Source organism: Chrysemys picta, chromosome 8, assembly GCF_011386835.1.
Source record: "Chrysemys picta bellii isolate R12L10 chromosome 8, ASM1138683v2, whole genome shotgun sequence".
NCBI classification, from domain to species: domain Eukaryota; kingdom Metazoa; phylum Chordata; order Testudines; family Emydidae; genus Chrysemys; species Chrysemys picta.
In genome coordinates, this window is record NC_088798.1 from 28,913,923 (window position 1) to 28,941,802 (window position 27,880).

Here is a 27,880-nt window from a genome sequence, read left to right on the forward strand (position 1 = left end):
TTTCTTTTTAGATGCACAGATTTATTAGGAAATCACATATGTATGAATAGTCAGTATTGTTTCTACAGCGATAAAGTTTAACATTTCCTTGAAAGATCAGTTTTCTCTAAGAAGATTCAGTAGGACTTTAAACACTTAAATTAACATATCTGTGATTGCCTGGGAGGAATTTTCTGGCATCACAGTATAAAAATAATGCTCCAAGTTTCTAATCTGCTGAACTGTAGCCTCATGCAATGCACTGTAGTTCCTCGCATGAACATGCTGTGTGGGCTTCAACTGTGTCCTGTATATCCTCTGACTTCTGGTCAAGCTTCATCTGTCCCTCAACTAAGCTGGCAGCTGAATCTGGAAGTGAAGAAAAATGACAGATAAGAATGAAGAAAAAAGAACAGTCAATTTGCAATGCGTGGGATTCGTTATACAGACTTCATTAGTACAGTGACTGGACTTAGATTCTCCTAATTATCATGCACATTTCATTTGACTAACTGGATTGAAAAGCAGCCATCACAACAAACTAATCATTAATTTAAAAGACAGCAATTATAATGCTCATTTATACTAGTTCATTTTCAATCTATTGTTTTTTAAATGTCAAACTTTGAAAACAAAGAAAAATGCATTGTAGATACCAATATTCGTGAAATCTCAGTTGCTATCTTAGAATCTGGCCCTACCCCCCAAAACCATTGACAAAACTCCAATGATTTCAATGGAAGCAGGATTGGGCCCATAGACAGTGATAAATAAACAATAGATAATATGGGACCTTCATTTAGCTACAGATTTAAAAAGTCAATACCAGGAAAAACGTCATAAAATGCTGACAGGCAACATATTTATTTTTACATCCACTAAAGTTAGCGTCACACACCAAATGTTATTGATTAAGACTCCAATTCAGTGATGTCCTTAAGCACATGCCAAAGCTTATGCATGTGAGTAGTCTTATTGAAATCACAGAGATTACTCACCTGCTTAAAGTTAAGCACCTGGCTAATCAGGGCCTAAATTAGTAAATATTTGGATAGCTTCTATAATAGGATTTTTTGTTGACTTACCAGCTGGCAGACAATGGAAGCCAACAGTAACTGGGGTGGTCTCAGTTGCTGAACATCCTTTCATGCAGCGCAGCACAGGCTCAACAGGGTAGCATTTTGAGTCTTCGCCCTCAAGCCGAATTGTTTTCTCAAGTTTCACAAGTGAGCGCTGCAATTTACAGGCTGCAAATAAAATAATCATTGATATTTCAAAACCTTGTGTAAATGGCTTTAGATTTTCCCGAAAATTCTCCATCTGCTAGTGATATTTTGTGTATATCTAATATTGGCTCCATCCAAAATTCTATGTGGATCACATGTAAAGCAATATCCCTGACTAATAATTTTCCTTTGTTTTATTTAATTAGATATATATGGGGATATAGGATGGTTATTTCAGATGGAGTCCTGAGTTATCTCTAGATGAATATGGAGATATTTAATCTAATGTATTTCCTAATGAATATTATGTGGGTAAGTTGGTTCACTGAGTAAGTGCGAGACCTGAGTTTAACAGAGAATAGATCTCAATCTTCAGGAGAAGGACCTGAAGCTGTGCACAAATAAAAATAATCAATAGAGAATGGCATGAATATCATGGCCATTCTGATTAAATATATTTGTGGATATATGGTAGAGCTGAGTGTTATTGCGACCAAGAAACAATCCCCATTGGTCAGTAACAGATAGGTCTGATTTTCGGTGATCACTACAGCCAGTTACAGGAGGATGAGAAGAACCTCAACTTACTGATGAGTATAATTTTATGCTCTATGCACACATTGAATGTAGGCACATATATGCTGAACTGCATTGTAATTTAAACTGATGTAACTGAATAAACTACAAGGGCCCCAATTAATAGAATATCAGGGTTGGAAGGGACCTCAGGAGGTCCTCTAGTCCAACCGCTGCTCAAAGCAGGACCAATCTCCAGACAGATTTTTACCCCAGTTCCCTAAATGGTCCCCTCAAGGATTGAACTCACAACCCTGGGTTTAACAGGCCAATGCTCAAGCCACTGAGCTATCCCTCCCCCAAAGCATTTAAGCATGGGCTTTACCTTAAGCACATGAGTAGTGCCAGTGAAATCCATGGGAGTACTCACATGTTTAAAGTTAAGAATGTGCTTAAGTGCTTTGTTGGATCAGACCAAAAATAGTTGCATTGATCCAACAATTTAAATTATCACTCAAAGTAATAATGCGAGCTGGTCAAAAAAATCTGATGGAAAAGTTTTCTGTCAAACAATGCTATTTTATTGAAATACAATTTTTTTTTTTGCAGGAATGTGTTGATTTTGATGCAATTCTCAATGGAAATTTTTTGAAACTATTTGAAATTGAAATGGAGTATTTTGTTTTAACTCTCTTCTTTCATTTCCTCTTGATTTTCTTGTTTGGTTTCAGTATGGCTTTATTGTTTCATTTCAACGTTAAATTTTTTAAAGTTTTTTAAACTTTAATTTTAATATTATGTATGTTATATTTAATATTCATATACCTGAGTTAATCTTTTATAATGTTTCAACGTTATCAAAATGAATCATTTCAATAAAGTATTTTTGATGTTTTTGAATCAAATTATATTGGAATTTCTGTTCTGAGAAATATTTCAAGATTTCAACTTTTCATACTTATTTGAGATTTTTTTTTCAAAATGTCAATTTCCCACAGGATGGAAATTCAGTTTTCTAACTAGCTGTAGTAATCATACATTATGTATAGTAAAGTTTTCATACCGCCAGCACAAGGCTTTTCTGACAGAATCCAAGACTGCCCAAAGCTCACTGCATCTTTAGCTACATATCCACTGGGCATCTGAAATTCCTGTTTATTTTCAGCATCATATTTTCCACAAATGCCACATGTTTTCCCTGCCATCCAGAAAGCAACTTGAACCTTTGTGAAAACAAAGTAAAAGTTAATATTTAAGGATAATGTCAATGAAGCAGAATTTTGTTACAGAATGGTCTCCTGAGGTAACATAATTGCAGAGGAAAATAAAGGTTAAGGCAAAGCCAAGATATTTGTTTTTAAAGAACAAGATTTGATTCTGTGCTTTCCATAACAATCACTCTGGCTGAGATTTTCAAAGGGGCCTGAGTGAGAGTTATTTGAGTGCTTAGCTCCATTAGGTCCTTTTGAAAATCCCTGTGTCCATGTCTAATCTATTAAATGATTGATGCTGAAGATGTAATCATTTTGTTTGATGTATGCTCATCAATTAATAGCTCAATTAGCACTTGCTATACATAGCATTTATTGATCTTCTACATTCCTAGCAGACCATTCTTCTATTAGAGTTTTTTAAAAAATCAGAGTTTTGACTAGTTGAAGAGTTATATAATGAGAAGTACAGGGGACAGGGATTCAGAATTCCTGAGTTCTCTTTGCAGCTATGTCACTGACTCAATGTGTGTTCTGGGCAAGTCACTTCACCACCCATGTTTTAGTTTATCTAACACACAGGCATGTTCTGAGGCTTAATTCCTCTATGTCTGTGAAACATTTTGAGATCCTCAGAGGAGAGGAGCTGTGTAAGAGACGAATATTATGATGACTGGCTGGAGGCTGTTATTCTGTAAACTCTTTTACCCTGATCTTAAAGTTGGCTTGCTAATGCAGACCCTTGCACTCATGCAAAGTTTCATCTACTTCAATGAATAGGAATCAGTATGGATACTGGAGTCTGAATGCGGAATTGGGGCTTTATCACTAAATGGAGTAAAATAATCTTGTGATCTGATTAGCAGAGATTCCCTTGTGTAAATACGGCATTTTGTGGATTTTCTGGGAAGTTTATGCAAACGAAAACACTTGCAGAGGAGAGAAAAATACCTTGAATGTACGTCCATCAAAATATAGTTTATCAATGCCATAGTCGGGTGCCACAAGTGATAGACCTTTCTTCTCACTGCTGATCATCAGAGAAGCATCTGTAATAAAAATACAAATGATCTTTTATAATCTTTATAATAATTCTGTAAAAATATAATAAAAGCCTTGTTTTTCTTCAGTATTTTGTTGTTGTTGAAGAACCAAAACACATTGTATATTAACTAATTACTTTCCTTAAAATTTGCAAATATGGAATGTAGTTGTTGGCAGGAACTAGGGAAACATAATTTTAACTCTATGGCCTTAACAATCACTTTTGTATTAATTTTCCTTTGTAAATATTAACAGGTCCCTATTTATTTCAGGGAACAATAATGGAGTCCGCCAAAACTTAGTATTACATTTTTGTAGATATTAAGGCCCTGTCTACACTCTAATGGAGTCAGGAGACTTGACTGCAACTTGGTAGTCACCTGATCCATTTATAGCAGTTACCTGTAACCAAATAAATGATAATGGGATAAAACCCTGGACTCCCAAAATGTTAATCCAGTTTTGGAGATGTTTGGCTCCATCTACGTCCTACAGCTTTCAACTGTGTTATTATAACCAAGTTGGGTACAACTGTACTGTATCCAGCTCTCTTGATTGTAAACAAAGTTTCAATGTGTCTATTCATAGAACAAAACGTGTATGCATTGAGAGAACAGAATAGGCTCTGCCTAGTGGCTGACTTTATCCCTACAGTTCTCCATAATTTTTGTTAGGGTTGTTCTGTTTTTATAAATATTTCTCTTGATTTTTTCTATTGATATAAAATCCCAAAATGTCACGTATAAGTCAAGTTGGCAAAAAAGTCCCAACATATAGATATGGTAATTATAAGAAAAGCTATATTTGGAAAAGTTTCATCATATATGTGATCAAGACATTTGGGATAAAATAATACCCTTCCTCCAGTTCAGAACTTCTGTGAGTCAGAATCCTAAATGCCTACATATTTTAGAAAGGGAGCGGTGGGTCAATTAACCTCAACTGTCTCTTGCTTAACTTTTCAAAAGTTCCCAATTCTAGTCTGTCCTTATAAATGCTGATCTGCAAATATGTAAATAAATGCACAATTTGTAAAGAGTAAATATTACTCTTTAGCCCTAAGTACAAAGGTAAAAATGTTTGTTTCAAGCAATATCACTGCCAAAATGACAAAAATACCTTTACTGGAGTATATTTCTCTCTCTCCTGATACAACCTATGAGAAAGGGCTAAATGGACACCTACCAAAGTCAGATGTATATGTGATATTCTCCACTGGGGTTTCAACACCATTGACCATGAGGTTAAGAAGTCCATTTGCCGGATACATGTCAATTTCACTTTGAAAAGAGGAAAAAATGAATTTATATTCTATGCTGATCGTGTTCATGAACACACCATGTCCAGACTATAACCTCTTTCACTAAATATCCCTGATTTTAGCATTATCTTGTTTCAACATCATAGTTATCATAAATGCACATCACAGATGCCCATCCCACCTTTTGTGGGGGGTAACATCATGTTCTGCTTTGCCATCCATCTTATTCAAGGTGCACATGAGGTTATAAAGGGAAACACTGGCACAACTCTGGGTGCAATATCACCAATGTAACGCTTAGGGCTTGTCTACATTACCCACTGGATCAACAGGCAGCCATCAATCCAACGGGGGTTGATTTATCGCGTCTAGTCTAGACGCAATAAATCGACTGCTGAGCGCTCTGCCGTCGACTCCGGTACTCCATCAGGGCGAGAGGCGCAGGCAATGGGGGAGCGTCAGCCATCAATTTACCGCAGTGAAGACACCACGGTAAGTAGATCTAAGTATGTCGACTTCAGCTACGTTATTCATGTAGCTGAAGTTGCGTAACTTAGATTGATCCCCCACCCCCTAGTGTAGAGCAGGCCTTAGTCAGAAGTCTCTTCTGCGTTACATCTGGATGGTGTGATACCTTTGCATTTCCAGTGTCAGGCCAGAAAAGGAGTTGGATGGAAACCAACTGGCCAAATCACAGTCCAGATAAAATGGATGTGGGGTTGATGAGTTGCAGAGTATGTGGCAGAGGTAACATCTGCTCCCTCTGAGGAAAATATAGTGGGTAGTGCCCATCTTTTTTTAGTGAAGTTTGCAATCTCGTACATCAAGTTTGCAGCAGAAGCCAAGAGTGTTTTATTTAAGGTGCTTTTGTCACTTCAGGACTGGATTATTGTAATGAGTTTTAGAATTACTTACTGACTGCCAAGCTTGATATTAATTGCTTTAAGGTCAGCAGATTCTTCCGCATTCTTCATCATTACCAGGAACTTCAGTTCTGGGCTACAATCCTGGGCCAAGATGTGGTAGCAGTTTGTGGGCAGTGAGTAGTTAAACTGTACCTCATTGAAGGTTGTGATCTTGTCTTGGGAAACTGAGCAATGAGCTGGTAAAAGAAAACATGCCATAGAAACAAGTGAATATTTTCCTTTTCATGAGATATTTATTTAAACATAATATTTTATTTTGGCTCTCCATTTCAGTGAGACAACAGATGATATTTTTTCTTTAAGATTACCTGGGATTTAGGCTACTCAGTGCCCATAATCTCTAAGCAAGGCATGAAATATATATTCCTCACATTTTAGCAACAAATGAGTTTTCTGACAATTCAAAATGCATCCGTTCAGATTTTCCAGAACAAATGATTAAAGTGAATTCATGGATTCCTGTGTAAATTTATCTTGACTCTTGCAGACAGACTGGATGTGAAACAACAGCAGTACGTGCACCAATCTGAGGAGTTCTTTGGAAAGTTTAATATCTCTGATTTCCAATGTGGAAATAAATACTTTGGGGCTTCTGTGCACCATACATTATGTTCTCTACAGTTGGAAATGATTTAACATTATCATAATGAAAAAAATCACTAGAGAGCTATTTATTTCTTAATAAGAAAAAAACAATTCCATGTATTATCAGACAATGCTAAAATAATGATAGTGCCTGTAGAGCTTGTGTCTCTGAAGAGAGTGAACTGCTGACCTTTAAGATGCTCCAGGACTGCGGATGGTGCTTCAGAAAAGAAATTCCAGATCGGGGGCTGCAGTGCTGAGGCTGGTAGAGATGGCCCTACAGGCAATGATAACGGAAGCCTGAAGGCTCTGTTATAAATGGTCAGCTGAAAAGGAATCAGAAAACAGATTTAAAATAGAGTTCAGCAAGCTATTCACAGCAAATAATTGATCTGTTGATTTCAGCCTCTTTTCCTGTTTGTGAATTATCTGCGGGAGGACTTCGATTTTTACAAAAATATTGTTTTTTTGAAATTATTTGACAAATAGTTTATGTGAACATAATTCAACATATTCACTTCTCATGAGCTCTTCACCATGGCTATTGCCAGTATTCACTCCTGCTATGTGATTGGTCACCTAAAGCATATGGTATTGTTTCTGCTTTCTGAGTGGATAACTTCCAAACTCAAAAAGAGTTTCCAAGATGGCTGGACAAACACATATTAACATAAGTATTAATGGCACTTTCGCTGAACAAATATCACCACATGAATGTCCTTGGAAAGAAAGTAAAAGTACCAGAGACAACAGTGAATCAATATCACGGTTTTAATCTGAACTAATGTTTTCAAATACTTTTTTGGAATGCTCTAATAAAAAAAAATATCAAAGTATTCTGTCGGGTGAAATATGTGATGGCATGATTATGCAGTATATTTACCTCAGGCAGTTTGGCGACAAAATCACAAGTCCTTGGAGAAGTTAGAGCCACAATCAACTTGGCCTGTTGAGAAGGATTTTTTTGCTGTATTTCAGAGTAGCCTAGTATATAGGCAGCTCCTGGGATGAAAGTGTAAAACCTTGGGGAAAAAAAAACATGATTTAACGGTAAAGTTTACTCAGGTCACTCAGGTATTGGATATCTGAGGCATTGTCTGTCTGACCATAAGTTAGAGGAGATATTAAGGACCAGCCCCTTTGTTGTGGCTGAGAGCAGATGATGTGGACAGCTGAAAAGTCCTCTGGTGTGGAGAAGCTCTTATGTGGCACAGAGCCAGCATACACAGCAACTGGCATAAATTAGAGCAGTCCCCAGGGCAACACAGGTCCACTTTGAGAAACAGTGAGCCATAATGGTCTCCCTGGCAGGCCCCAACCTCACTCCCTGCTTTACTGAACAAGAGCTTCGTGACATAGAGAATCTGGCCCTAACTTTTCAGTAACTTCTGCCTGGTATAAAGGGATTACCTTCCACTTGTACAGTATGGTAGGTTTGTACAGTAGATGGTTATCTTATACTCCTTAGGGGTCATTTGATGAGTTTCCAAACTCAAACAAATCAGAAATGAGAAAATAAAGAGACAGTCAATCAGTCAATCACTGAAAGCTCATTGCTGAATATGGATTTTCCCAGCCTGACTGGTACACCATAAAATAAACTGCTGAAATGAAAGAGCAAAACCTCACCAGCTGGCAACTGATTTGACTCTTGAAGGAACTTTAGGCCATTCCAGTTTCACCTGCATGGCTGGGTGATCAGCAAACCGGCCAGTTACAAACTCTGAAGAAATCCTGTAGTCCTGGCAATCCCGGCCCCATTTCAGATAACCCTATAATGGAGACAAAAACATTCCATTTTTTAAAAAGTAAAATATACTTGAGATCACTGTATTGTGGGTAGAATGGTGCGGTGTTATTTCTGAGTCTTACCGCTGCCTTGTGAGCATTAATGATTGAAGCATCAGCGCAGATTTTCCATCTGCTTGATCCTGTGATGTTTGACACAAACACTTGTATCCTGGGTCTGGTGGAGTATAAATCTGTGTATAGCACGAGCTGGAAGCCTGCCAGCTTTCTGTCATTTCGAAAAGCACGAAGAATAACAGCCAGATCTGGTGCTTTACTGTCTCCCAAAAATTTAGGCTAAAGGCAAGGGAGGAAAAAAAATGCCTCAGAACAATATTACAAAGGAATTACTATATTCTGTTAGCTTTTATTTATGGTACAAATAATATAAATAGAAAGTAAGAAGTTGACAAACGCATGTAATTTGACACATTACAGATATACAATCATATAATATACAATAAATAAAAATGTAATGGGCCAAAACTTGCAATGGTTATTCAGCCACAACTCCAGTTGATATCAATGGGAGTTTTCACAAAGTGAACATTGAGTAAAAGCTGTGGGATTTAGCCCAAATAATCAGAACAAGTGCATTTTTCTGGAAATCAAAAGAAGTGTCTAAGGGTACATCCAGACTTCCCGCCGTATCGGCGGGTAGCAATCGATTTATTGGGGATCGATATATCACGTCTCGTTAAGATGCGATATATCGATCCCCGAATGCGCTCCCCGTCAACTCCGGAACACCACCGGAGCGAGCGGCGGTAGCGGAGTCGACGGGGGAGCCGCAGCCGTCGATCCCGCCCCGTGAGGACCCAAGGTAAATCCATCTAAGATACTTCGACTTCAGCTACGCTATTCATGTAGTGATACCGGAATACATTAAATCAGCATGTTTTAGGTATACTGTTTGTTGTTAATACTCAGCACTCAGCTTTGGAGACAAGCTGTTTCTTTGTACCACCCTGCCTGTCTGCCTATATCACCTGTCATCTCTTGTCTTATACTGTATGCTCCTTGGGGTAGAGACCACCTTTTTGTTCTGTGTTTGTACTGTACCTAGCACAATAGGGTCCTCTGTGATTGGTCTTGCTCTCCAGGTGAAGTAGGAGCAAGCAACCCTGTGTTTCACAGAGTGTTGGAAGCATGTGACCTGCTCCTGCTGGTGGCACAGTTGTGTAACATGGGAGAGGGAGGGCAGGTCTCTTGCACAGACATGTTTCTCCTGGGCTTGCAAACAAGAGTCAGCACAGTCTGGCTCCATGTGATTTAATATGGCAGCTACTTTTCTTTACCCATTAGCTGGACAATAATTGCAAGTCCAAGGCAATGCTGCCAGGCTAACACACTGCATACTGCATTTCTTGAAGACTAAGAAACTGACCCGGGAACCTGCTCTGTTGGTGTCTTCGCTGCTACTGGAACTAGAACTAGAGCTGGAGGAGGAGGTAGAGGAGGAGGAGCTGCTGCTGCTGCTGGCGCTGCTGCTGCCTGGGACTTTCTTTCTGGGATACTGCAACAATAAAAAAACCCAAACATCCTTAGTAGAGCAATTTAAGTTAGTTCATAGGAAGATGTTTGAAATGACAATGTAGAATATTCTTTTACAATGTTCTGCTAAAGCATATTCTAATTACCAGATTATTGTCAATAACCTTTCATCGTATTCCTTTTTAATATTGTTGGGTCTAACCCTACAAATTGTTGCTCACCCATAGATCTTCTTACCCAAGTAGTTCTTATGTATCTGAGCAGACCCATTGGGTTACTTGCATGAGTAAGAATTACTTGTGTGGATAAGGCTTGTCAGGATCAAGGCATAAGTCAGGTTCACTTTTGCTCTCTATTTGAGACTATTTACACAGGAACAGTGCATGCAAATAGCACTTCTGCTTTACAAGCCCTTCCTATGGCTGCGTATCAAATAATACCAGAATCACTGCAACCCAGCAAAGCTTTGGTTTGATATAAAAGACTAGCACTGACTCAGTCCATTGCTCTTTAGGAATGTAGGGCCTGATCCCATGAATGGATGAACCACCACTTTTCATCTTACTTTCCTACTGGTCACTTTACTTTCCATGAAACACTGATGGCAATGGAAATGGTTGCTATTGACTCCTCTTTGGATCAGGCCCTTAACAAGCATCCTCCACTGATTTAGAGTAACATGAGCCGGTGTATTCTACCGTGTTTGTCAATGAGGCTATGCTAGTTCATATCAGAAGAGAAGTTAGCCCAAGATGTCAAGTTATCAGAGCCTGTCAAATTATTTAAGCTCCTCATGGCAGGGATTTTGAGCTAAACTCATGAAGGGACTTAGGCGTGGTACCAGTGAGTGTTGCAACTCCTAATTTTTATGCACCCTGTCAGCTAGTGGAATCCTTAGGCCCGAGTTAGGTATGCAGGCTCCTCTACAAGGCCTGGGGAGAATTAGGTGCCTCAGAAAGAGATTCACAAACACCAGCCAGCTGAGTGGGGAGCCACCTAAAGTAGCAATAGGAAATGCCAGGGAGAGGGGCATGTTCGAAGCCCCACCTCTCAAAGACAGGTAAGTGCCTAACTTCACCTTGGAGTCACAGCCATTAACCCTCACCTGGAGTTAGGCACCTAAGCCAGCTCTGCTCCTTACCAAAAGCAGGAGAGAGCAAGCCTGCATTATAGCCAATAGCCCTGGAGCTGGGGCTGTTTTCAAATTCCTGCTCTGCCCGATTTGGGGCAGAGATTTGAACGTGTGTCTCCTACATCCCAGCTGAGTACCCTGACCCACAGGCTACAGGGTATTCCAGGGCTGGGCTCACTCAATCTCTCCTGTCAGAGCTGTTCCACTTTGTCTAAATAGTTAAATGAACATTTGGAAGCAGTGACTTCGGCGTGCATCTCCCACATACCCAAGAGTGCCCTAGCCACCATCCACCCAGAATACCGAACATCCTGGCAGTCAGGACATGCTCCTGGGAGTTGGGAGACTTAGGTTCAAGTTTCTGCTCCAAATCAGGCAGAGGGGGGGGATTTGAAATAGGTCTCCCACATCCTAGCAGTGCCCTGGCTATTGGGTCTTATGGGGGATGGACACACCCTTGTTCCTCTTCCCACATGTGGTCACCCCGGCTGCCTTTGATGGGGGAGGTATGCAGAGCACACTTATCAGGCCCTGCTGGGGAGATAGATGAGGGGCTGCCTAGTTTGAGACTCTTGCTGGGTGTGAGCTAGGACACCGAACATCTCAGCAAGGTTGGATTTAGGCAGGTTTGTGCATGCCCACTGGTGGGAATTCAGGCACCTACAGGACAAGGCAGCAGCTGAGTGCGGGAGTTTGGGGATTTCAGTGGCACTAAATGTTGCACTTAGGCACCTAAAATGAGAGTTAAGGTAGGTCTACGCTGCAATTGAGCACCCACGGCTGGCCCAGGTCAGCTGACTCAAGCCCGGGGGCTGGGGCTACACAGCTGTTTAACTGTGGTGTAGATGTTGGGGCTCCAGCTAGAACTTGGGCTCTGGGACCCTTCCCCTCACTGAGTCCCAGAGCCTTGACTTCTTATATTTCTACAAAACACTGGGACATATTTAGAAACTGTAAACATTATAAAGACTGGTTTCAAGTGGTAGCCATGTTAGTCTGTATCAGCAAAAACAACGAGGAGTCCTTGTGGCACCTTAGAGACTAACAAATTTATCTGGCCATAAGCTTTCGTGGGCTAAAATTAATGAAGTGTTTTTTAGCCCACCTGATGAAGTGGGTTTTAGCCCACGAAAGCTTATGCCCAAATAAATTTGTTAGTCTCTAAGGCCAAGGACTCCTCGTTGTTTTTGCTATTATAAAGACTGTAATACCAATTATTTTCCTTCACAAAGGTAGTAATTCCCATGTGTATTCTTTCAGGATTTTATTCTACCCAGGTCAAGTCAGATGCAATGAGGGAAGAAAACTTACCTCCTGTGTATGTGCTGACTTGAAGCGATACTGATAGATCTCTGGAGTTCTCTTTGAAAATGATAAAAGTAGAAAGTTGAAGAACCTTACATAGAAGAACCTGCTTTCTGTAATTACATTGAAATGTGCAGCACTGGAAGTAAGTAAGGATTTCAGACTAAAAAACAACAGTATAAATCTTGAAATGTTTAAATAGAAAAATTAATGCTCCTAAATTAGCAGCCCCTGGAAATTCCACCAGAGAATTAAGACTAAACATGCAACAGCAAAACCCATTGAGAGAGAGAGACCAATAAGCCAACAAAAATTGGTCGCCTAGTTCTGGTGGCCTGTAACAATATCTCAGACAAAGCAGTGGAAACCCTGAAGATACTGCAAAGGGGTCACCTGAGACAGGTGGTTGCCTGGTGGAAGTGGGGTTCTCAGTGCAGTTTTCACAATATTGGACCAGTGTATTCTGTAGTATCAATTCATAATTTCCTGATATACAACACAAAGCCACCTGCTATCCGAAATGTAACTCACGCTGACTTTATCATCAGCACCACCACCAGGCATTCGAGTGACACACATAAGTTACCTGTCTATTGGAATACTCGCTATCGCTGCTGCTGCTACTGCTGCTACTGCTGCTGCTGCTGTTGCTGCTGTTCGGTTCTCTGACGAGTTGATGCCTGCTTCCAGGTCGAGGTGCTTTATTGCCGCTGCTGCTGCTGCTGCTGCTGCTGGTGCTGTCGCTGCTGCCACTGTCGCTGCTGCTGCTGCCACTGTCGCTGCTGCTGCTGCTATGGCTGCTGCTGCTGCTGTCACTGCTGTCACCGCTGCTGCTGCTGCTGCTTTTGCTGCTGTCACCACTGCTGCTGCTGCTTTTGCTGCTGCTTTTACTGCTGCTGCTGCTGCTCTCATCTCTGTTTCTAGGTTCTAATGTTTTGTCTTTCGCATCTTGGTTTTTGACCTTCTGACCAGAAGGGGAGGAAGAAGAGGAAGAAGAAGGGGAGGAAGAAGAAGAGGAAGAAGAGGAAGAAGAGGAGGACGTGTCGGCGGATGAAGAAGATGAACTAGATGGATATTTAGCATTGGGCTCTACCCGGAACTCTGTCATCTGGGTCTTTCCTTTCTTGTGCCGCTGAGTTCTATTTCCAACCTGCAACAGCATTTCAAAGAACGATGCTGGTGATTAGAGACATCAAAAGAAATAATTGTTACTATTTTATCTTATTGCTATGATTGTTAAATAAGATGTGGTGAAAAAATAACGGTGCCCACTTATTTAGGCTGAAATTCATCCATGAGCAGAGGGCCAACATCAGGTCTATGCACCACGCAAGTTCCACTCAAGCCTTTGATGTTGACTTACGCACACGCCTTTCATTTGAAATTGTACCCTTCTTACTAACTTTATTCTCCATTCTCCATGCAGATATTCCATAATGTATTTTAAAATCATTGCTTTTTATTTGTTTAAATAAGGTTCCTGCCCCATACACCCTCAACATCTCAAAGTCAATTACCTTAAACACATTTTCAATTCCTAGGATCTTCTTCAGTTTCATTTGAACCACGTCATCTGGAGATGAGTCATCTTCTTCCTCGGACTCTAGGGTTACCACTTGGATTATTTTGGAAGCTGCTCTAGATCCTCCCTGAATCTCCAGCTGTATTTTGTCTATAGCTGCATCTGTAGGGGCTACACACCAGATACATCCATTAGGAGATATACTGCTTCAGCTGTACTGACATGGATAAACAGGAAATCTTGTATTCAATACTATACCTGGTTTCAAAACTATTTTCGCTTCATGTTCTCCAATTAATCGGTGAAAATATGTATTTTTTAAAACAGAGGCATCTCGTGCTCTCCTGTAAAAACAGGCCTGACAACCAAAACGAGTCACTTTGACACAAATGGCTTGAGTATATGTTTTTCCTTCTGCACTGTGGTGAAGTTCCTGCTCAGGACCATAGGAATATTTCTTAGGTAGGATGTCAGAAGCCTCTCTTTGCTGCATTAAACATGAACACATTAGTACACTGGTAGCATTTCACAGACAAGAAGTACAAATATCACCATGCATATAGTACAGAGAAAATAAATATTAATATACAAACATAGAAGAGGTAGTTACCGTCACGGCACCTTCTCTCGAAGTTCTTTCAGATGATTTGAAATGCTCCTTCAGAATATTTGATCCAGTACCCTCTGGGAGTACTGGAATCTTCTTCACTGTGCCTGGTTCTCCTATATTTCTTGATACAGCAAAAGCCTTATGCCTGTGGGATTATGCATGAAATATTATTTATAAGTAGCTCCAAAGGGCTGTTGGATGGATTTAATCACATCTCTATTAATGTCTCTATTTTAAGAGTCATACAGTTTTGAACACTGAACTGTAAGAGCCAAATAAATATTTAAAAATGCATTTTTGCAGCCTACTAACATGACTTAGAAATCATTTGGTCCTAGATGAACTGCAGGTTGGTACAAGACAATGGGTAACATTTTCAAAACCCATTTGACTTAGGTTCCTGAGTGCCTAAGGGCTTGCCTATACGAACAAGCAGGGGTGTACACTGCCTCTCACGAGCCTGCTGTGTGCTATGTGTCTGTGTGGACCCTGCTGCTGGGCACTGAAAGTTCCTTAGTGCTCTTTAATCTACCCCCCCCCCTTTGAAATGGGTGTAGATTAAAGTGCACTAAAGATCTTTTCGTGCACAGCAGCAGAGACCGCACAGACAGTTAGTGTGGAGCTGACTAGTGCAAGGTAGATTTACACCCTAGCTTGCCATGAACTAAGTATTCATACAGCCAAGCCTTTTGAAAGTGGGAATTAAGTTTCAAAGTGATTTAGGTACTTTTTGAAAATTTTATCCCATATTACAAAAAAAACCTAAAACCTAAACAAAAGAAATCATGAATTACATTGCACAAAAGTGGTGCAATGTAACTATGAGTCACATGTATCCTTGATCATGTGAAATGATTATACTGCTTATTGTGTTGGAAGGTTTCCAACAAACCAATAGATTGCACACAAAAAATATTTTAAATGACAGAAATTTAACAACTCTACCTTCCCATCGCTATCTCAGTCTCCTGTTGGCATGGGGTTGTTCCGAACTTAAAACTTTTTTCCTTCATGTCTATCTTGGCATCAAATTTCAATGGAGCTTGTACACGGAGTTTGGTGTGAATTTCAATAGAAGACTGAAAGTATTCTGTGTTGATTCCCATCATTGCCACTGAGTTAAAGTAGATACTGAAAGAGAGTGAAATTGTCACAGATAAGCAAACAGACACCGTATCTAGCCACTGCTCTTTAAGAGGTAGAACTCCTTTTCTATAGAAGTCTCTGTAAATCTCAGAGACATAAAAATGAGAACACTTTCCTTACCTTGGGCTGATGTCAGCACGAAGTTGCAAGCTGGATTCATACAACTGTGAAGGTCTAAAATCACCAGATAAAGAAGGGGACAGCTTTACATCAACTACAAGAGACCGAGAAAAAAAGTAAAAGATGGTAAAAGTAAAAATAAATGAGTAAAGATAAAAGGTTCTCATAACAGATTATTAATGAAAATAAAAGCCATGGTGATAAAAGCAAAGTCTTGTCCTGAATTAAAAACTGGATAATCAATAAGAAACTCAGAGATGTAGTGAACAACTACTCCTCAGAGTAGAGAGACATTAGCAGTCAGGAACATGAAGGGTACATACTAGAACTAAGGCTAGTTCAGGGCTGCCCGGTGGGGGGGGGGGCAAGTGGGGCAATTTGCCCCAGGCCCCGGGCCCCCGCAAGAATATAGTATTCTATAGTATTGAAACTTTTTTTGTGGAAGTGGCCCCCAAAATTGCTTTGCCTCAGGCCCCCTGAATCCTCTGGGTGGCCCTGGGCTAGTTAATTTATTATATTTATTAATGATTTGCAGGGGAAGTGGTGAGCAAGCTGGTGACTTGTACTGATGTCACTAAGTTGTTCCTATGTGTAGAAATCATAAAAGATTCCAAGAAAATCCAGGAAGACTTATATGTGTTGGTGAATTTGATGGCAGGATGGTAGATGATATTCAGATTGGATAAATGAAAGATGATGAACACTGATAAATATAGGTCCTGATTCTGCTCTCAGTTATACCACTGTAAATCAGAAACAACTCCACTCAAGTCAATGGAGTAACCAGTTAAGTGGGATAAGAATCAAACATCATCTAAAAAGCTTACATATGCTGATCAGCCCTTAACTTCCAAAATTCATTAAAGGAAAGAAAGAAAGGAGCCCAGTTGGATACCTCAGTGAAGAAACTGGGCCAGTGGGCAGCGAATGGGATATTTGGGGATAGAAGTTATTGCAAAAGTTAATGGTATGATATTGAACAATGGTATATGCTCTACTTTGGAGGCAGGTGTTCAGCTTTTGTCTGCTCGTTTTAAGAGAGACTAAAAATATCCAGAGATGGGCAACAAAGATAGCAAATGATATCATAAGACCTACATACAGTGAGCGGCTGCAAAAATTAGGCCTTGAAAAGAAAAGAATTAGAGGGGACAGTAAAGAGGTATTTAAATTTACTGTTACTCAAAGGTAAGGTCCCTCTCTTTGACACATTGCCATCATACAGGATAAAAAGGACCACTCAATTCAGTTAATGACAGGCAAGTTTAAAACAAAGGAAAATGTCTCTTCACCCACAGTGTAGTCAGTTTGTGAGATTCACTGCTGCAGTGAAAGAGAGAGTCAAATAATGCTGTCTAATTTAAAACTCTTCTGCATAATCTTATGATCACTAAATATCCCACCACCCGTTAAAACCAACATGTCTAAAATGGAACTCCTCGTGTCCCCTTGCAAGCCCTCTACTCCGGCTCCCGTCTCTATCATTACTGGCAATTCCACGCAGTGACTACTGAGCCATCTTCAGTTCCTCTCTCTCCATGTTGGTACTAAATCTGCTGCGTGTTTTTATGCATCACCTTCAGAATCCACCCATTCCTCCCCATTCCTATAGCAAAATCTCCTGTCCAGGTTTTGGTTATTTCTGACCTTGAGTACTGTCACCTTCTTCTCTTTGGTTTTTCAGATTCTTACCTCACCCTCTCCCTTTTCTGTCCATCCAAAACACTGCAGCAAAAATCATCTACCTTGCCTGCTGCTGCAACTATGTCCCAACCATCTATAAATATTTTCACTAGCTCTCCTTCCTCCCTTTCTGTCCTGGCTTTCAAGGCTCTACATAAATTAGTCCCTCCTACCTTTCTGTTCTCATTACTTTTCACTCCACTGCTTCCTAATTTGTCTCCCATCCCATGGTTTGATCCAATATAGCTAATCTTATGTTCTCAAGCTCACCACGGGCCGTTGCATGTGCCAGAGCAGTAGTATATAAACTATATTCCAATGGCAGACCAACAGTGATAGGGACAATGTGCCGAAATTCTCCTGAATATAATGGCTGAACCCATCGTCCTGCAATGCCATTTTGGATTTGATGGATCACTCTCTTCAGCCATGTGTGTCTGTCTGCTGGTCCAGTCACAAGCTACAATGTAACAGAGATACAGCAGGTTAGATGAGGAGATAAAGCTGCCAAACACTTCAGACAAAATTAGGGAGAGTGCTTACCTTCATAGCCTGCTGAACGAGATCCTTGTTGATGTCAGCAAAGGCCAGCTCTTGGCCAAATAGTTTTAAGTAAGCTGATAACACAGGGTTTTCTGAAGGCAACTCCCTCCATCCCAGCAGCTAGGAAACAAACAAACAAACAAACAAACAGGCACTTAATACAGTATATTTACAAATAAACATTTAACAGGCAACAGAAATGGCTACTCACTAAGCTATATTTTTCTTTGCCATTTGTGTTTTTTTGCTAATAACATAATGTGGCTTTTCAGAATTCCATGCAATTCAATCATACACAAGTAACTTCATATATAATGTCTTGTATTCTGACAAGATAACTTTACATCCAATGCCCAGGGTCAGCTCACAGCCCTCCACACCACTTAAACCCAATTTAAGCTAAGACCACAGTATCAAATCAGTCCTTCACTTGAGGACACAGAAGTCCTGAAAACAGACCAGTTGCAAGAGGAGGAAGAGAGGCAGGATCAGGGGAGGCCAACCCTGGGCTGGACATCTACTACATGCTATGAAGCCCAGCTTCATTAGGGCTCCCTATGCAGTGAGGCACAGGGTGTTCGGGAAACAAGGCCAGAGTGGGAGGCTGCTCCAGACATCCCAGGAGAATGCAGGTGATCTAAACTTGGAATTTCCAAGCCACAGGAAATTCCAACATTTAAAAACTAATGTTTCAAATCTAAACAAAAACTAGAAATTTTGATATTATCCATGGAAAGCAAATGCCAACATTTTTTAGTCTCAAAAATTTGAAATGTTTCCATTCAATTTTTCAAAACCAAAATGGAGCAGCCAGCTGTCCTGACACACTGCCTTGGCTCCTGGGGACTCCCCCATCTGCCTTTGCCTCTGAGAGACACCTTGGGCTGCTTCCAAAGGGATCAGACTGGGCATTGCCTGGAGTTGGGAGTAGCTCGGGAAGCCCCCAGAGTCTGGAGATTCCCACGCCATGGAGTGGGGAGCCTAGAAGTCCTAAGAGTCCTGTCTCAAGGTGAAGCACTCAGGGTTCCCAGCTATGCAGCGGGGAGCCTGAAAGTCCTGGTGTCCCAACTCCAAGGCAGTCAGCATGGCGGGGCTACCCCAGGACCAGGGAACCTGGAAGCCTAGGCTCCCCAGCAGCCCACCAGGTGAACTGGCAAGGAACCAGGTAGGTTTTCATCAGAACCCTCTGTGTGTTTTGGCGGACGTTCATTGAAAATGAAACATTTCTGTGATATGCAGTGTTGTTGTGCTGGGTCGGTCCCAGGATATTGGAGAGATAAGGTGGGTGAGGTAATATCTTTTATTAGACCAATTTTTGTTGATGAGAGAGACAAGCTTTCAAGCCACACAGAGCTCTTCTGTTTGCCAGACCTGAAGAAGAGCTCTGTGTGGCTCAAAAGCTTCTCTCTTTCACCAACAGAAGTTGGTCCAATAAAAGCTATTACCTCACCTAACACATTTCTGTGAAACATCTAGGGATCAGTGAATTGGCATTTTCCAATGAAAATCCATTTGGTTTGAAAATTCTTGGCCATCTCCACAGGAGACTCCTTCCCCTGCTATCCTAATGTGAATCTCCGCAGTGCCTAGCTGAGACACTCAGGTTGGGTGCAGGGGTGTTAATTTGCCTCTCAGTGCAAGGCTGAACTGGTGCTGAGAGTCTTACTAAACCCCTCTGCCCTTGATGAATTCCACCCACAATACATCACATGAAACAAAGAATGAGAACAACACATACTGTTTTCCCAATCTCCTTTATCTTTCTGTATGTGGAATATTCTGCAAATGGGATGTTTTGTTTCCTTATAATATCCGTAAGACCTTCTGCACGGACACCAACCTAATAAAAAAACAGCACTGTGCATGAGAGGGTGCACTACAGTACAGTTAAAACACACTGTTAGTGAAGAAATACATTCGTCAAAAATAAACTTTCATACAATCTGTTATTGGCTTAAATATAATATTTACCTCTAGCAAGCTAGTAGCTGCACCTGCATAGTTTACAATCCAACTGGAAATTAAAGCTGATGGGAACATTGTTCTTGGACTGTTCATAAGGAAGATCTTTCCAAATGCACCAGCCTGATAGCTACCTGTAGTAGAAATTAAAAACAAGACAGGGCTTTGTTGTTGTTCTATTGACTTCTGGGGATGACAATCTGTAGCTGATAATCCTTTTTTCGTAAGGTATATTCTCATGAAGATTTTCAACATTTAGGTCCTGACATAGCAAACGTTTACGTGCGAATTTATACACGAATATACCACTGAAATCGATGAGATACTCAAATGCATAAATGTTTGCAGGACTGCGGTGAAATTTTGTACTAACAAATGCAGTGAAACTATTTGATCAAACTTAAATATTCTAAGTACACTTTATTGCAGTAAGAGGCATTTTACAAGAAAGTTAAAGAGCTGGTAAAATAATTTGTAATGACAAATATACTCTAATAATTCTTTATAAAAAAGAAACACAGTAAACTTTTCAGAATTCAGACACAGAAAATATCTTTTACAACGAATTAAATATTCCTTTCATAACTCTTTAAAACCTTCCAGCCATTCCGAAAGGAAAGAACTCTTACAGATAGAATCCAAGTTAGAGTTCAGAATGATTTACATTAGTTCTCCAAATGACTGGAAAATGGTGTTTCAATGATGGACACTCCCAGGAAATTAATTTTTTTTACTCACTGTAGTAACCACCAAGAGGAATAACTTTACTGTAACGATAGCTCAGTCTGTCAAGTCTGGGGCTCAGCAGTTTAATGGCAATGTTGCAAGCAGCAGATCTTTTAAAAAAAATGGATAAAAATATATAAAAGTAAGCTAAATTTTACCAGAGTAATTTGAGTCAGTGTGTGTGCATGTGTGTGTATATATATATCATTTTACTTACAAGACTGTGATAGAAATTGTACTTCACAGATAATGTACAGTTTTATTTCTCTCTCTACTTACACATTATAGAAGCGTGGGAATCCAATTCTTGACAAAGCTTTCATGTGGGAATATACAAAACTGGCAACTTGCATATTGGTCTCTTTCAGTATCACGTTAGCCATAGTTATTACCAGAGGAAGTGCAGGCCCAGTTTCAAATATGACAACGCAAGCCATCATTCGGACTTCAGGAGGAAGTGAATGATCCACAAAGATCTGGAGAAGAATGTCCTGCACCTGGAGAGGGAAAATATAATTTCATAAGTGTCTGATAACTTCTAAGGTGGGTATTCTCCCTAACAGATTCAATGTATAATTTGTATCAACAAATCACACATCCATAATAAAGGGAGAATAGAACCTCAGGTGTAACATTTTTTCCACTTCATGAGTTGATACACAAACATTAAAGAAAAATGTTGGGACATAATGAATAGCTCTTGAGAAAATGCCATGACTAGTGAGACAAATTTATCTGTGGTGTAACTCCAATGGCTTTGTGAATTTGATCCCAGGTGTTCACTGTCATTTAGACCACTTTAGCGAGGGGTATTCCAGTAGCAGACCAATGACAATGTGTGACTAATATAAGATGTCACATAATATGACAAGTGACTAAAGAAACACCATTATATCTACCTCCCAACAATTACAGTGCCCAGCACAATCAGACCCTGATATCCCTTGGGGCTCTAATATTGTGATACTAATAACAATAAAGAATTGTTCTGAATTCACAAACACTGCACCACTGAACTCACTTTCTCCCTAGCATATATTCTTCATATCTCATTATTCAACTAAACTATCATTGATTCTGCTTACCTTTCTGGAGTCCTTCAAGCCTATCTGCCTCAAGGCCATCACAGCTTCGACCTGAATATGGACTGGGAAATTAGAAGCACCAGATGAAAATACTGGTAAGAACTTCAGGATGCGCTTGATACTGGCTGGTTCTCCTGCATTGCCAATGGCTTTCAGAGCTAATACAATGTCATCTTCATTGCCCTTGCTGGCTGCCTCAGCTGCAAGGTCATGGAGGGGCTGCAAACAAAGCACAGTTCAATGCTTTCTTACTTTCATACAAAATTCACGCATACGCATATTGTTATCCTCACACACTGAAACCCTATGACCATAATGCAACTGACACGCTTACAAATATTCAGTGATCTCCTCAGGATTTAGTCTAAATTAGCTATGTATTCAGGGGTGATGAAGACTTCCAGGTTGGTATCCCTTGGCTACTAAGGAAGCTTCTGGAATGAACATTTGTAAATTAAATCACTGTGTATGTCTTGGACCATGTTTTCTAGAATAAAAATGATCAGGTCTCATTGCAGTTTTAACTTTCTTATCTTTTTAAGCTGTTAAAAACAACCTGAAATGAAAATCACCTACCTGAAGAGCTTCACTAGGGCAAGATGAAGCCAGAGAACAGTATCTGTTTACCATGGAAGCATATCCCAAATAAGCAATCTGGCGAAGCATGGGAATTCTCTCAAGTCGGGAGCTGGTCACTAGATCCTGCAGAAGGAAAAGAGGCACCTCTTTAAATCAGGGTTATGTTCACCTTACCTTTCAGATAAGGACAATTACTTAGGATTCATCTAGAAAAGTTATTTAAAATTGAATATCTTTCACTTTCAATAAAATTAAATCAAGCCAGTAAAATATTTTACACACGCTTGAGCTAGATCCACAGCTAATGTAAATCAACATATCGCCATTAACTTAAATAGAGCTATGCTGATTTACATCAGCTGAAGATGTGGCCTAAGAAAGGCAGGATACAAAGTACAAAGGACATGGGCAGGAGCCAATCTACAAATGGAATTTCTCTGGAAGAGTCTGTAGCTTTTTATTATATTAAAGCATCGTGCTCACTTCATATTCTGTGTTTTCCTATGTTAAAGAATAGGAATATTAACTAGAAACAGAAGAAAGTCTACTATATAATAGATGGTTGTATCAACCGTATGTAAACAGTTTGGTGTTTTAATTTTGATAATATTTCATCTACAATACTTTTACTTTATTCCAGTGTCTAGGAATGTTATGTAATTACTCTGGACTGGAAAATGTAATGCTTAAAAGAGCTATTCAAATTATCTGACTCATCCATCACCATTAATACTTTAGAATTAACAGAAAAAGATTAACTGAGGTTTGATGTCAGAAGAGAGAATATATGGGCCAAGAAAACTAAAATGGGGATAACAATATAGGGTAGGTGTGGGAGTTAATTTTTAATGCCTGCATAACAAATTGAAGATATAGGACCCAATTCCCCTCTCATACAGGCAGCTGTCAATTGAAGTAACAGAGATATTCTGATACAAAAAGAGTGTAAGTGAGAAAAGAATCTGGCCCCTGAAGTGCTATAAAATCACTAGTTATTATCAATTGTTATCATGCTGATGTGACCAGGAAAGGATCCTGTATATTGTACTCACTGCTGCTACTGCAATAGTATGGCCATCCGCTTTTGTTAAATGGAGGGCAAAAGAAACAGTCAGAAGGGCTTCAATGTACTTAAAGTCATCATTGCGAATTCTCAGCTTAAGGAACTTCAGTGAATCGATGGTGCCTGCCATAGTAATTCCACTCAGCAGCCAAATCCTGCAGCCAGGGTACAAAATCCATACATTTAGCTCTCTCTGCTCCTTGTGCAAGACATGGCAATTGTTAGTGACACAGTCAGTCATTACCTGTGATGAAATTTATCTGAAAATTGCTTAAAGACAGACTCCAAGGTATCAGGACTTGCTACCCGACACAGTTGGATAAGCTCTAAGAATTTGTATGGAGCATCCCCATGGAGCTCTTGCTGGTTGTCCTGGATTACTTGTTGCAATGTTTCCACGATCTGAGGAGAGAAGGCAGAGGAAATATGCTAATTAGTTGCTTCTCCGTTGAGTTTGTAATAATATATTGATCTTTTATTAGTCTGATAAATGGCAAAGCAGCTTAATAAACTAAGCATTCTATACCCGTTGCTCAGGGTTTTTCGTCTTGATTAGCTGAATTGGCATCTGGAGCAGTAGTGGTGAGAAACGATAAGGTAGGCCTCCAAAGTTCTGCAGCTGAATTTCTGGAGGGCTCACATGTTCATTTTTCACTTCAACCAAGGTAAGTTCTTGTCTGGAAGGAAATAAAGAGAAATCAACATGTGTCATTTGGAGGAATAAGCTGTCTAGCTGTATCCACCTGACTTCACTGCTTTGGCTGTACAGTGGGGATACGGATAGTTCTTTATTTGTTTTTTCTATCACAAAAGATTTTACAATTTCCTGGGGTTATGGTCTTTTCAATGGAACAAATACTGTCAGGGGATAATGAGTATCTGCAATGAGATAACTGCTGAACTGGAGCTGAATTGTTATTTTCCAAAGCAAGAGATACTGGTTTTATGATAACATAACATTTATAGTGATTTTATTCATGTTCATTTTGACTCAGGGGATGTTGGTGCTATAAAGCGGCACTTTCTGTTTGTTGAACAGAAGCACTTCCATGGATTCCACTTTTTTCTCATTTAATTACAATAAAGTTCAATTTACATGCAGCAAAAAATTATTGTTAGTGCAAAATTTCCACAGCTTTTTTGGGTGGGTGGGTGGGAGTAGAGTATGAATACCTGCAACTTTATCAGCTTTCCATTTACTTCACGTGGGAGCAAGATCAGACTTATGCCTTTACACTTATTTTCACTTTCACCTCTGAGGCTTACCTTGCCTCCGTGACAGCAACACCAGTGGGTTCATTGAAAGGGGAGATCTGATAGACTTGCTGGGACACAGCTTCTGTGATCAGGGTACCAGAATCTGCATATTTCAATTTGTAGGTGAATGCAGCAGTTCCTTTTACAATCTTTTCTTTCTAAAACAGCAAAGAAACTCATGTAATGAATGAGACTAGACCATGGTTTTACTCATTTTTAGAGTGGATCTGTTTAGATTATTCATACCAATGGGCAAGAAGGACAAGGGCGGATGTAAGTCATTCCAATATCCTTCACCACTTTGTCCTGGCAGTTGTTGAGGTCTTTGGTTTTGGTAATAGAGACTCGGTTATTCCTCCTGTCTTCCTGGATAACATACCTTGTAAGGCAGACGCCTCCAATCCCAGCCTATAGAGAATGATAGAAAATAATTGGGTTTTGTAGTTATATCAGATCTGCATGAGAGGAAGAACATTCCCCTGAACTGAGATTTGAAGTGAAAATGAAATTTAGTAAGACTATATGGAAACCATTTCTTAATTAAGTGTCAAAGCCTGCTCTCATTACGCACATGAGTAGTATCACTCAAGTAAGCAAGTAACATTTGTTAGTCTCTAAGGTGCCACAAGTACTCCTGTTCTTTTTTCAAGTAAGCAGGAATACTCAGATGAGTAAAGGCTGCAGGATAGAGACTCAATTTAGGAAATAATCATCTAATTGATATAACCAATTCAATGAACACTGATAGATTAGACAGAACAGGGTAAATGAGGAAGATATACAATAAATATCTCAATGTCTGATAATTATCTTTATTTTTTCCCTTAGTCTTCCATTTTATAGCGTACACATATAGAGAATGTAATAGACAATCTGCCAGAAACGATCACCTTCATATATAAATGTATATTTTCTTTTGTCCAAATGAAAATATTTTAATATTTTTGTGCTTGTTGAGTGAAATTTTAAAATAAATACAAATAAACTCTAAGCAAGAGTTTTAATTGACTGAAAAACATTTAATAATAACAAGTGATGCTTGGGCACATGCAGCAAACTAGCTTGAAACTGGAGAAACAAACCTCTTGCAAGTCATATGCATTCTGTGACTTTTTGGTAGTTATCTGAAACATGTTCAGAACTCCTCTCATTAGGTTAATGCACGCGATGGGGGTATCTTCTGGGGCATAAATGTTTCCAACCCGCCCATTGCTGTATTCAAACTTAAAGGGTTTGGTGAGATACGAAGCGATCATCTGAGTGAGTTTGGAAGCTCGAATGAATGGATCTCTGGGCCAGATCCCATTGTATTCCTCCAGCTGTGGAGATCGGATCTGAGAACAAAATTCAGAAAATGCATTAGTCTCCATTCTGTGAGCGAAAATATTTTTAAAGTATGTACTGTATACAGAAAATAACTAGGGAAAGAATTAACATTGTTATACATGGTTTACTCTGAATATAGACTGCAGAGGCCGTCTTCTGTGCTGTTTGTACAGCACCTAATACAATGGGATCCTTGTCTGTGATGGCTGGGGGATTTTAGGCACTATGGTAATACAAATAATAAATAAAAATAATATATAGAGATAAATACATAGAACTTGATTCTTCCCACTCACTCTTATATTGATGTAAGACCAATATACCTCCATTGAATCTGGCCCACTGAGTATATTATATATTAAAGAAAAAAGCTAAAAACATTTGAATTACCTCTTAATAATATATTTTTTTTAATCTATTCGCATCAACCACTTTGAGCATAAAGTTGAATAGAAAACCCAACACAGATTTTTAGTTTTACATAATAAGTAACTGCACAGTACAAAGTCAGAAGAAGAACTTTAGGACCCTATTTCATCAGCCCTTATTTAGGCAATGCTCCCACTGAAACAACAGGAGCTTCAGCTTTGCCTGAGTATTGAATAAGTAAGAGTGCTGAATAACATAAAATGTAAGTTGGCTAGAATTGTTATTATTACGTATAAATTAAGGACTTGCCTCTGCTCCTAATGACTTCCATGGGAATTTGGAATGTGTCAGGATTGCCAGATCAAAACCTTAAATGAGATCAGGATTGGACCCCTGGTGTTGCAGGCCAAGGTTCTCAGAAATGACTAGTGATTTTTGGTGCCTCGATTTTCTGGTGATAAGTTTTGGTGCCTCCATTTTTGGATGCTGTCACCTGACCTCTGAAAATCAGATCACATTAAGGCGTCTCAAGTTGAACATTCCAAAATTGAGGCACCCCAAATCACTAGTCACTTTTGAAAATGGGAGCCATAACTCACAAGTCATTGCCCAGTCCCTAAAATCTTCAAAGCTCTTTTCTCCATTGCTTTTTTCTTGTGGCTGCCTACAACATTCAGTAGCCCAAGTGTTGCTTTAACCTGACTTGGAATTCAATGCTGTTGTTATTTGATCTCCTTTGGAAATAGTGCAGTCTACCTTGAGGAGGTGATTCCTCTGTGACAATACGCTGATCTCTACTTTACAGGACAGTCTCAGCCCAGCTCTTGCCAAACCAGGCTCTGGCAGTCCATTCAGGATAAGGCCCTCATAGTTGTACAAGTAGATCTTGCTGCTACTAAAATTAGGCTCTGTGAAAAATGATACAAATATTCACTTTTAGTAATAATTTAAAAGACATTCTGCTTCATGGTCATTATGACAAAGGCATTGAGTGAAGCTTAAGAAATGAACAGTAGACTTACCAGGGTCATACTTTTCACTCCCTGTGAAAAGAAATCAAATGGATACATGAATAATGGCAAACAAATTAATTTTGAATTTAATTTTTTGACTCCACTATAAAAACCCAGCAAAGACTAACAGAGAAGGGCTATGTAAACTTACCCACAAGGGTGAACGCTAGCGCTAGTATGATTCCCCTCATGATGAAGGTGAATGAAGACCTCCTCAGGCATCATGAGGCTTTTATAGAAAAACCATCACTAGCACATGGCCACTGCTAAGCTGTATTTTGCTGATTTTTCAATTTGTTATCAGTTTATGCAAACAGTTTTCTTTTTGCAACCATATTGACTTTTGAATGGGAGGAATCCTGGACAGACCATGCCAGGCTCATTGAAATCATATTATTTAAATCTTTGA

General features: G+C 39.6%; 1 protein-coding gene across 1 annotated transcript; it reads right to left on the reverse strand.

The window, feature by feature from the left end:
• LOC101945288 (vitellogenin-2) lies at positions 1–27,744 on the reverse strand. Its single transcript, XM_042840512.2, has 35 exons — positions 27,623–27,744; positions 27,481–27,501; positions 27,215–27,366; positions 25,846–26,097; positions 25,010–25,171; positions 24,773–24,921; positions 24,033–24,183; positions 23,751–23,908; positions 23,496–23,661; positions 22,441–22,566; positions 21,865–22,083; positions 21,059–21,276; positions 20,792–20,889; positions 20,063–20,187; positions 19,830–19,931; positions 18,092–18,211; positions 17,819–18,008; positions 15,866–15,959; positions 15,545–15,730; positions 14,600–14,744; positions 14,248–14,476; positions 13,985–14,160; positions 13,054–13,617; positions 12,474–12,524; positions 9,924–10,052; positions 8,621–8,833; positions 8,378–8,520; positions 7,632–7,770; positions 6,939–7,074; positions 6,153–6,339; positions 5,162–5,256; positions 3,884–3,981; positions 2,785–2,944; positions 1,065–1,226; positions 1–348 (listed from the first exon to the last, which is right to left on the reverse strand). The coding sequence occupies exons 1-35, from the start codon at positions 27,660–27,662 to the stop codon at positions 230–232; spliced, it is 5,475 nt and encodes a 1,824-aa protein (XP_042696446.2). The 5' UTR covers positions 27,663–27,744; the 3' UTR covers positions 1–229.
• Between the last annotated feature and the right edge of the window lie 136 nt (positions 27,745–27,880).

Coding starts and splice junctions, on each gene's coding strand:
- LOC101945288 (XM_042840512.2), bottom strand. CDS start 27,662: ATGAGGGGAATCATACTAGCGCTAGCGTTCACCCTTGTGG. Junction 22,084..22,440: donor GCCCTAGTGAAGCTCTTCAG/GTAGGTGATTTT, acceptor CTTTGTTTGCAG/CCCCTCCATGACCTTGCAGC. Junction 10,053..12,473: donor AGTCAGCACATACACAGGAG/GTAAGTTTTCTT, acceptor TTATTGTTGCAG/TATCCCAGAAAGAAAGTCCC.